Raw genomic sequence first — 11,650 nt, 5'->3', positions numbered from 1 at the left:
TGCACTGCAGTGCTCAACCACCTCCCATCTCCCTCCTCCCAGTCTGAACTCTCCCTGCCTCTCTTTTTCTCTACCTGACTGCAATCTCACACGGCCGTCCTGTGTTCAACATGACAGCAACAAAGCTTTGGCAAAACGGGGTCGATAAATCATGAGCGGGTCTTTCCTTCTTTCGCCAACATGTTTAGGTAACACATGGAGACGGTGGGAGTTTTAAAATAGCAGATCGCTTGAAAAATGAAGAGGAAGGGAGGGAGAGGATGCTGTGAGTTGAAGAGTACACGTGACTTGAGGGAGAGTCAGAGCCTGGGAGATGATGTTGTTTTAAAGATGAAAATGGAAGTGAGTAGAAGGAAAAAAAGGCAAACTGGTTTTCCAATTCTTCCTAGGATTTATGTGATCGCATATATCTGGGATTCTTACTTCAGGGTACAGAGTCCATCTCCTGGCAGAGATGCAAACTTATAAATACTACAGCAAAAAATCTCAGCTATGCTTTCATACTGCAACAAAACAAAAATAAGCTGCACTGCAATGGTTGACATTTTCATCAGCTATACAATCAGAGAATTAAAGTGTGATTTTATCTTACATACCAACAGAAAGTAGAGAGTAAAACAGAAGGAAATGGGTATAGATGTAAGTTTGGCCTGCTTTTGTACTCACCCCCTTTACTCTGACACTAATTAATAAAATATAATTAAACTATTTACATTTAGAATTCCTCAAATTAGTGAAGAGTTCACCTGTGTGTAATTCAATCTCCTTATGAATCCAGATGACCTCATAGGTTTGATGGAGAACATTAGAGAACAACCAGCCTCATGAAGACCAAGGGACACAGCTATTAGCAAAAAACAGATTTTAAAATATCATCCCAATTTGTACATCTGAAAGAGCTTTGTTTTAAAAGCTCTGTTCAATCCACCTGAAAAAGAGGAGCATATGGCAAACTGCTAGTCTAAAACACGGCAGTCGGTCGGAAACGGAAAGCCAGGAGGTTCATGGAAACTCTCAAAATGTGTCCTTTCTGGTAATTTACATCACCAGGCGGTCTGGTCAAATAACAACAAAATTAAACCTTTTGGCATGCATGTACATGTACATGTGGTGAAACAAAGTTACAGACATTCAACTCAACATCCAAAAAGCCACACAGGTTGTAACTGGAAGGCTGCTTTATTGGTAATAAAAAGTTTCGTGCTCAAATGAAGACAATCTTTCATATATTCTAAACCAAGAGTCCAAGTGGTTGTGCAACACACCATCGTATTGTACTGTATATCCTCTTTTGTCACGGTGTCAAATGATAACAGTTTGAAAAGCACTTTTTTTTAAGTAATTTTTTTTCAGCAAAAAGAAAAAAAAGAGCTCATAATAAACCATGCTAAAAAATAATAACTCCTATAATCAATTATTGATACAAAAATAAATTTCAGATGGAAACAGAAATACGGAAGAAATCAAACCAAAATACAGAAGGCAAGCTGCTTTTTCACAAGCCAAGTGAGTGACACGTATAGCACTAAGAACAGGACATTTTCAAAATATTTTTTCGAGTTAGTTGTTTTTTTTCTGTTAACATCACACACTCATAAATAGAACGATGGGAGCTGAATTTCTGGAAGATCCTCCACTTGTACACCTGACCTCACATTCCTGATTAATCAACCCCACCCCAAAAAGAAAGAAAGAAAAAAAAAAGGAGAAATCCCCACCCTCCTCAATTTGGACACATGTTTCTCATTGTTAGTTGTTTTTTTTTTTTCTTCAGAGTGGCATTGACATCCAAATTTGCAGAAAAAGCAGAAAAAAGGCACATGCCATAGAGTAGAACATGAGAAACGAACCGTTCAACTAAAGGATAGTGATGATGATGAGAAAATGACTGCAGGTGTGTTGAGCTGCAATGGCACTCATGTTTGCATGCGTGTGTGTGTGTGTGTGTTTAGGTGGCAGTATCATAGTATGTAAGAACAAGTCAGTCACGCTTGCTGACGTCATCTTGGAATAAGATCCCCTGTAAAGTTGGTGGGCAGTGAAGAGAGTTTCCTTGAAGTGTGTCTGTAGGAATGGTGTGTGTGCTCTGAATGTGATAGATACAACAGTTAAGTGATAAATGTGCTGGTAACAATATCCTTTTAAAGTCATGATCAGGCTACATCCAGTAACATTGCACATGAGCTATTTTTTCCCCCCCCAACATTGAAAAGAGTGCTGGAAACAACCAGTTTGTAATTTTTTTTTTCTCCTTTAGACATCCACGTGAATGTGTTGCACATAAATCAAATGTGACAGTGTTCTCCTGTTTTATGTATATACATATAGACACATATGTATACATGTATATATCTTTTTGAATTATATAATATCTATATTTCATTCAGTTTCCGTCAACAAAGTGAAAAGTGTCTCAAAAAATCCAAAAAGTAACAAATGTGACAAAGGGCATAGCTGGAAGCCATTCTATATTATTGTTATTATTCACTTTTTGATTATTAGTAGTAACATTTTTAAAATTCTGTATTTACAAAAAAACACAACAAAGCATGCCATTAAAATAAAACAATATAATACAATATTTATAGCTTCTCTCAAAAAGTTCATTCTTTTTCAGCGATTGTGCCATTTACATCATAGCCTGCACTGTACATATACATGTGGGTTTTTTTTTTCTTTTATGGTTTTTTTTGTTGTTTTTTTTTTTTTTTTACTTTTTTCGTATTTTTTAAACGTGAATGTTTATAACTCTAAAATATTACATCCAAGATGAACATGGGTAAGTTTGGATGACCTTACTCGCTCCTCCTGTGGTCCTCATTGGGAATGTATTTGGTTTCAGTGTGCAGCCGCCAAACTGGTTCAGAGACCTCGTATTGTAAACAGACCTCATTTGCTGTTGTACAGGGGTGGGGGGATAGATTGGTACAGGCAGTGTTGAGCACACCAAATGGCAACAGTGGTGTGACGCCGGATGCCAGGTTTGTGTCTGACCATCCACTAAGAAATAGGACCATTTCCACCGCGTAGAAAATAAGTGGCAGGACGTCGATGGAGGCAGTTGGCGAAGCCTCCAGTTTATTTGTGAAAAACACCCACAAAGCTTATTTAGACAACATAGCTGCTTCGACGTGAGGTCTGCTCATAATTTCCCACTCCTCTACCTCTGTCTCTCGTTTTAGGCAGGTGATAAGCGTTTCGGAAGCCTGCAGGTTCGCGAAGAGATGGTGCAAGACCACACAGTGTTCAAAGAGGTCCCACAGAAGCACAATGATACACTGACAAACATGGGACTTTCAGCACTCCCAGTTCAGACCAAAAAGCACCTTCACCGCCTGCTGCTCTCGCCTTCATCTCTTGTTCTCATGGCAGTCGGTCGGAAACACTGAAGGGAGGGTCTCGATCTACATATTGGTCCGCTGGTATTTTTCACCCATCCCTGAAGCCTCACAGTTCCTCCTAGTCCACACTTTCCACACATGCTAAGCACCAGACATGTCCCTGCAAAAAATTTCTGCTACCTCTGCTGTATCAGATGTCACTTTCACCGATCATCAGCCTTTTATTTTTGGGAAAGATTGCATCATATGGACATCAGTGAAAGACTTAAAGGTTTTTTAAAAATATATATGTAAAGCTAACAACTCAAATTTTCTAAACAGCACGGCCTGAAACACGCATCCCAAGGACAATCTTACGCTGAACTCACATTGTAAATACGACTATCTTCAGGGAAAGTTGCTCAGTAAAACTATTACCTACTGCCTTCGCCTCAACACAGTTTTAAGTCCTTCCTCTTGCCTTGAAACAAGAACACAAATGGAAAAAAAAGCAACCGAAACAAAAATTCAAATCTTATACCTGATCCCTCTGCAGCAGATGGGACACCTACCAATACTTGAGCACACTGGATTTTGGATTCCTTGGCGTGATACATCCCCTGCTCTCATGGTTATGGCATTCACCAGAGTTCAGTGAGGAAAGAGACAGTTTAAATGGCAGTAAGTTCACCAAGAAATCCTCAGATTTGATCAGAACTGCTTGAATGTCCTTCCAAGTGCTGTGCAGCCTCAACATGAGGATATTCTGCCTGCGCCGCAAACCTTCAAAGCTATTAACATTCAGAGACTCCAACCGAGACCGTGGCTCTGAGCGCCTGCGTTGATTATTCCCATGTTCATGTCAGCAGAGGTTGAAATAAATCAGGTAAAAATTTGTGAAATACAAATGTCATTCTGTAATATTTCCTAAAACTGCATTCTCCATTTGCGGTTCTCCTAGCTTCCTCGGCGGACAGTCTCAAGCGCTTAATTGAGCCACTGCGGTGGTCTGACATTTAGTGTCTTGTGGACTATGATAACTCATGCATGACTCCTGATCAAAACATGCCTTCATGCAAGTCATTTCTATGCATTTAACAAGCACAAAAATTATTTTTATCAGGAACTCCATCCAAATTACACAGACTAGTGAGTCGTACCCATTCCAGCGTGAGAGCCCATGTTAAAAAAAGTCTTTTTCAGCATCAGTATTACAAAGAGTGGATGAAAAGACCAATGACATGGGATAAATGTTATCTTATTATTTTTTTGCTGCTCAAATAATGTGAAGATGCACATTTAATCAAATGAATAAAAAATAAAACTCTTTGTCTCCTCCCCGCCTCTAGTGCATCCGTCAAAAAGCTAAACTTCCTCAGGGTGATTATGCTTCTCTTCTTGATAAAGACAGTAAACTAAGGAGTTACAGACCCCTCCATTAGACTGCTGACACAGTTCTGTCGGGATCTGAGCGATCCAGTGCCACGGCGCCGGAGCGTTGCAGCAGGGTTAATCCACACTCGGTGGTGGCAGGAGATCCGCAGCGCTCCAAACGTCGAGCGGTGGATTCTGTGGCAGTTGGTCCCCCAAAGAAATGCGTGAGTTCCTGTTTTTTTGTGTTTACTCCTCATTTCTATGAACTTGGTCGCTGTGCAGCAGAAGTTCCACAGTAAACTGATTGCGTTTGGTTCAGCCGTCTTTGACAACATAGGAAACCACATTGCCTCAGTATATTTGAGTATGTAAACATTTTTTTTTTTTTTTTCCTCCTTGCTTTTAATCTTACTTGCAAATGGTTTTTCTACATTTGTTGGGTGTCTGGGCCCAAAGTCTGTTCTCGTTGTGTTTAAATTGAGATTTTGGAGTCACTGGATCCTAACATTTGGATTCCCACTCATCTTTCTGGTTCTTGTCCTTCTCTTTCCTGGCCCAGTCCTCCTTGCTTTTGTCCTGCTTCTCTTTGTCAGGTTTGGTCACACTGTCGTAGGACGGGAGAGAGGCTGTGGATGGCGTGCTCTCCTTTTTCTCCTGGTTGGTCCCGCCGTTCTCAAGCTTGTTACTAGATAAAATGTGCCGCTTGAAGATGATGCCGCGCCTGATGAGATGGGTGCGGTAGGCGTTCTGGATGATTCTGGCAGATACGTCCTCCTGCTTACGGCGCAGCGTGGTGGTGATGGGCTCGTACGACACCTTGGACGGGTTGGCGGCCACGAAGCGCTCCTCCATCTGCGTCCGCAGCATGTCCAGCTCGCCGCTGTCGCCCAGCACCCGCTTCGTGAAGGCAAACAGGATGTCGAGGCAGTGAATGCGATCGCCACTCACCATAGGCATGTCCATGGCGATCAGTTCTATAGTGTTGGGCTTCGGCACACGAAGCGGGTGCTCCAAAGCGTCGGCAAAGTCAGGCAGCTTGGCGAAACTAATGAACTGGGAGGCAGTGGGATCAAATTTCTCCCAGATCTCGTAGAAGGTCTCAAAGTCGTCCTCACTGAGAGGATCGGCACTTTCCTCAGTGGCCACGCTGAAGTTCTCCAGAATGATGGCAATGTACATGTTAACCACGATCAGGAAAGAAATAATAATGTACATGACAAAAAAGAAAATCCCCACTGAGGGATTCCCACAGTCGCCCTTCACCGAAGTGCCAGGGTTCTCCAAGCTGGGGTCGCAGTCCGGCGGGTAGTTCAGAATTGGCAGCAGCAAGCCGTCCCAGCCGGCCGACGTGGTGATCATGAACAGGATGATCATGCTGTTGCCGAAGGTTTCGAAGTTGTACAGGTCGTCGATACCCGCTCCGTGCTTTACATAGCCGAAGTTGGACATGCCAAAGATGGAGAAGATGAACATGACCAGGAAGAGCAGCAGGCCGATGTTGAACAAGGCCGGCAAGGACATCATCAGGGCGAAGAGCAAAGTCCGGATGCCTTTAGCTCCTTTGATCAGACGCAGGATCCGGCCAATACGAGCCAACCTGATGACCCTGAACAAGGTCGGTGACACAAAGTACTTCTCAATGATGTCAGCCAGGAACATACCTGAGGCAAACAAAAAGAATATAGTAAAATAAAGTCGCTAGAAAAATAGCACCCAGCAAACGAGTCAATATTTGATATAATGCGACCACAAGCCTCTGACATTAGAAACTGCGGAAAGGTGAACCTCTGTCTCTGTTTAAAGTAGTTTGCTGCCTCCTGTAGCTGAAATGAAGCATCCCACAGCATGCTGCTGCCACCATCGAAGCAGAGCATTCTCTGTAATATGTTAACATAGGTCAAGCACTGCTTTGCTCTTTTAGGACCTTGACAGCTTGCCATAAACAGAAACTCTACTTGATACCAGGACATCCTGAAAGCTAATATCCAGCCATCAGTTTGGGACCTTAAGCTAAAGCTCTTGTGCTGTGCAGGAAGAGGAGCAGATCAGGACATCCACCTCTGAATTGCCTAAGAATATGCTTTGGAGCAGTCTAGTCAAAGTCCTGACTTAAAGTACATTGAGATGCTGTGATATTATCTTAAACAGAACAGAAAAAGGCCCTTCAACATGTGAATTAAAACATTTAGTAAGTAAAATTCTATGGTAGCAAAGTAAGACACTGTTGTTTCTATACGGTGCTATAACCACTTATTAGGTTTCTATAGGATATCTGTGCCTGATATTAAACAGTTTATTATTTATCTAAAATGTTTAGGTGCAACAAAAAAAGCAAAAACAACAAAAATTTGTAAAAATGTTTTAGAACTTCGTGTCTGCAAATATTAGCATTGTTTTTATTGGAAAATCCCTTTGAGTCCTTTTTCTGGCAACTGTAAGTGCTACTTTGTGTTGGTTATATAAAATAACTCAATGTTTTTCACTAAAAGTTCAAGAGATGTGAACACTTATGAAAGACTGTAAATTTGCTCATATCTGCTCATTGCTCCACACTTTCCACACCCGTCACTCACCGACGATAGAGAGGATGACAACCACCACGTCGAAGATATTCCATCCGTTGGTGAAGTAATAATGGCGTAGCGCGAAAAGCTTCAGCAAGAACTCTGTGGTGAAGACCACGATGAAGATGAAGTTGACCCAGTAGAGAACCATTTCTGTTTGTTCTGACTGATCGTCTGTTTCCACCATCATAGTGACCATGTTGAGGCAGATCAGTATCATGATAGAGATGTCAAAGACCTGCTGCGTCACAAAGTCAAACACGTATCCCTGGATCTTGTTCTGGAACAACAGGGAGGAAAGACGATGAGATTTCTGAGGAATCAAACGAACCAACTGCATACATGGTAACCAAACAAATAACCTATAAGCACCTGTGGTCGAGGGATGGGCTTCTGTGGCTTTTTGGAGCCCAACTTTTTCATGGCGTTGTAGTACTTCTTCTGTTCCTCCGTCATAAAGATATCCTGACCTCCAAAGTAAAGGGACAAACAGAACATTGGTTATAACCATGTTCCCGTTTGATACTGAGAGCAAAATGAAAAACATTTGGAGATAGAGCAGCTCTTATCTTTTTCTTCTGCTGGTTGAAGTTGTCAATGATCACACCAATGAAGAGGTTCAGGGTGAAGAAGGACCCGAAAATGATGAAGACAACAAAGTAGATGTACATGTAAATGTTGACTTCATATTTGGGCTGGTCTTCCACCTTAAAAGAAAAGAGGCAGAATACTTAGACTTCAAATATGTTTTTATTCACTTATGCAGACAAGAAAAATCTGTCTAAATCTGACGTGAGGTGACTGGGTTAGTCTGGGCTCCTACACAGGTACATGTTAAAAATTCACTTTGATTTTACATAGAAAATACTCAAATTATCCAAATACTCCAAATTCATGTCAGATGCTTCTAGAGTGGGTTGAGTTTAAAAATAGCATATAAAAAAAAACTGTGCAAAAGGAAGGAAGAATAAAGCAAACAAAGGACGACGAAGGGTTCAAGAAGGGAAGGAATAAAGGACAAAAAGCAAGAAAGAAGAGAGATCACAAAATTATATTGGTATTAGACTATGAAGAAAGAAAGGAAGGAAAAAAAATGAAGAAAGTACAGAAATAAAAAAAGAAATGAATATAAATGAATGTAGAAAGAATGCAAGTAAGAAAGAAATAAAGGACAAAGAAAAGACAGAAAGGAAGGAAAAAGGCTTTCTAGGGTGAGCAGATTAATTACATTTTCACTCTTTAATTTGGCTTCTTGTCTTTTTTGGGTATAATTTTATTAATTTACTGCATATACCAAAAATATTCCTTGGGGAAAAAGGTTTTAGTCTTTTTGATTGATCTAAATAACAACAGATTCTTATGATCCTAATTTCCTTCTCACAGACCAGTACACAGTGGGAGTAGTAAATAAATAATCAAATAAATCTGTGAACATACATTTCTGGAATCCACTGCAGCGTACATTATGTCCATCCAACCTTTGAATGTGGCCTTTTGAAAGAAAGACAATATTACATTTTACATTTGTTCGACCCCATTCAGCAGACCAGAAAAACAAGCAAGCAAGCAAATAAATAAATAAATATAAATGATTATAATCATTAAAGGAGACTCAAACTCAAACCGAAACTGATGCATGTCCTGTAGTACAGCTTGTGCATGGAAAGAAACGTGTATGAAGAAAAAAGGCATGGAGAAGCACACTCATAAATGCTCAATGAACATGAAGAAAAGGCATTATCGTAGTGCTGTGAAAGACAAAACACAAATAAAGCACAAGCAGGCCTTCAAGTGACGCTTAAAAATAAAGAAAAGCATCAAAGAAAGTGCAGGAAAATGAGGAAATCAATGCAAGTTAGAGAAACAGGAAATGAAGTCAGACGAGAAGTGACGCTCTCACCACTTGCAACAAGGCGAGGTAGCCAGCGCCCACATTGTCAAAGTTGATCTTGACGTTCTTCCACCTGACCTCAGTATGGTTATCTCTAATAAGCGCCTCACACTGGGTCTTGTTGTTGACAACTTCGATATCAAAATATTCCTCTGACGTCTGATTGAAACAGTAGTAGTACTTGCCCGCAAACAAGTTGACCCCCATGATACTGAAAATCAGCCAAAAGATGAGGCAAACCAGCAACACATTCATAATGGAAGGGATGGCACCCACCAAGGCGTTGACTACCACCTAAACCAGACCAGGGAGAAAGGATATAACAGTGTGAGAAGCATGAAACTAACCCAGCTCATGTTCACCCCTCAGATAAGACACTACATATTGTTATGGCATTATACAAAAATCCTTCAAACTGTTACTAAATCTTTTTAAGAGTTGACATCAGAGTCTGAAGAGCAGGATGATCAATAGTATGTCAAAGAATGGGACTAAAACTGCTTTGTGCACAATCGAACACTCTGGCACACAAAAAATTAGCTTTAAAAAATCTGTTAAATATTACAAGATGTAAAATGTTTAATTTATATTATAAAAATATACTTTTTTCTTTCAGATAGAAATTTTAGCATTCATGTTGAGATTTGTTATCTTTTGTTCCAATAAATGGGCATCTCCATAAAGAAGAACAGCTTAATTTTTTAAAATCTAATTTACAAAGAGAAGCCAAATTATTCATTGCATAGAATTGTCAGAGTAAATATATTTAAATCTTCCTCTTAATTTTTGATAATTATGGTTTCCAGTTAATAAAAAACAAATTAACCTCTGCGAAACCAATAACGACATGATTTAAATGCAAAAATAATGAGGATTATTGCTGACTTGAAAGTTTTCCAGCAGAGTCCATGACATCCTGCAGAATGAAAGTTAGCCAATAACCTGTGTGCAGGACTGTCATGGGAAGTTAAGTGGAAGGAAAAATGTATCAGAAAAAGACTCTAGAGCAACAGAGATGACCACATCTTTCATTATCTGCAAACCATACTCAAACTAAAAGAAAGGAGGGTTCAAAATATCTCCAGCTATCTTTGTAATGAATTAATCTAATATTAATTTAAGTTTTTATTACTGAAATTTCAACTATATTCTAACTTTTAATCAGGATGCATGTGCAGTTTTGGTTTTAGTGTTACTAAAATAATGTTTTATTTTTGTAATCTTTACTAACACAATTGAAAGCAATACTCTGAGTAAATATACTTCAAATTATTTTCAGAAACTAATTGTGCAATTTACAAAATATTTCTCCAAAAATGACAATAAATGTAATAAATGACGCACACCACAACTCACTGAACTGCTGATGAATGGTTCATGTTGTAACCTCAAATATTCATACTCAGAAATCTGTGAGCAGATATTTATATAATCAACCAACAATAAAATTTGAGTGTTTGATTAATCTGCAAAAAAACTAAAAAGTGTTTTGCCATATCACTATGAAGTGTCCACTCTAGCCACCCCAACCTTATGCAGTTCATCTTTCTAATATAGCTCTTCTCCATAACAAGCCCATCTCAAAACAAAATGGAAAAATTTAGAGGGAAAAATTCCCACACTTCAAATCTCTAATCTGCTCAGTTCTTCTTTTTTTATTTTCTTACTGTAGATTCAAAAGCTCAGCACTTGTTGAACCGCTCATGACTAGTGTTAGGCAGGCCATCCAGCAGCTCTCAGGCAGACAGCTGAGCATGCATTTCTTTGGCAGACTCGTTTTGTGGAGCCATATTCCCTCCTCTTAACAAACAGACAGGGAGGAGCTCTAAGAGCGGGATTCTCTCAGCGATGAACGCAGAAATAATGGAGGGCACACTTGTGAAAATTCCTCAAATCTCAAATGCTAAATTACAAAACAACAGACTGCAGAATTGCTTTTCCACAGTGGTGCCAGCGAACTCGCTGAGAGAATGACTCTTTGCTTGGTTCGAGTTACAATCTTACCGCTTTCAAATAAATTCTGTTAAATAACAAAGGCCATGCTGTGTAGAAAGCATTCTCAGAAAGAGGGAAAATGGCTTTCAAAAATGCAGAATGTGCATCGGCAGTTATTACACATGCGTGTTACATGGCATTGTGCAATCTCAAGAATCCGCTCAAATCAATACATAAATAAATAGAGAAATGTGTGGATAGAGAGATTACTGCTGAAGTTTGCTAGCACAATGTACAATGAGTATCTCCCTCAAACGGATCAGCCTTGAAATATTTCTTTTTTTTAAAAAGTATAATTGTCAGAGTACTGTACCTAATATTTATTTAGGTGTCATTTTCGTCAGGCAGATTTGCCAGAAGAAAAATAATATGCTGAAACTTGGTTGATGTTATGTTATACTAACAGTCTAATCACACTGCCCAAAACACTAAAAGCAAGCAGCATCAAGAGGAGAAGAAAGACAAGTAAACAAAAAAATAATAATAAAACAGTCCATAGACATCGT

General features: G+C 39.6%; 1 protein-coding gene across 8 annotated transcripts in view; it reads right to left on the bottom strand.

Annotated features, from left to right (window-relative positions):
• Positions 1 to 1,160: 1,160 nt before the first annotated feature.
• Positions 1,161 to 11,650, bottom strand: part of scn8aa (sodium channel, voltage gated, type VIII, alpha subunit a) — a 54,928-nt gene continuing 44,438 nt past the window's right edge. For all 8 annotated transcript variants that reach the window (XM_028020571.1, XM_028020604.1, XM_028020624.1 and 5 more), the window contains 6 exons: positions 9,159 to 9,443; positions 8,696 to 8,749; positions 7,828 to 7,965; positions 7,631 to 7,735; positions 7,268 to 7,538; positions 1,161 to 6,355 (listed from right to left, as the gene is read on the bottom strand). In XM_028020571.1, the coding sequence (XP_027876372.1) occupies positions 5,196 to 6,355; positions 7,268 to 7,538; positions 7,631 to 7,735; positions 7,828 to 7,965; positions 8,696 to 8,749; positions 9,159 to 9,443 (2,013 nt within the window). In that variant the 3' untranslated portion in view covers positions 1,161 to 5,195. The remainder of the gene's footprint in view (positions 6,356 to 7,267; positions 7,539 to 7,630; positions 7,736 to 7,827; positions 7,966 to 8,695; positions 8,750 to 9,158; positions 9,444 to 11,650) is intronic.

This window comes from Xiphophorus couchianus, chromosome 1 (genome assembly GCF_001444195.1).
Source record: "Xiphophorus couchianus chromosome 1, X_couchianus-1.0, whole genome shotgun sequence".
Lineage (NCBI taxonomy): Eukaryota > Metazoa > Chordata > Actinopteri > Cyprinodontiformes > Poeciliidae > Xiphophorus > Xiphophorus couchianus.
Note: the sequence above shows the minus strand (reverse complement) of the source record. Positions and strands in the feature narration are given on the sequence as shown.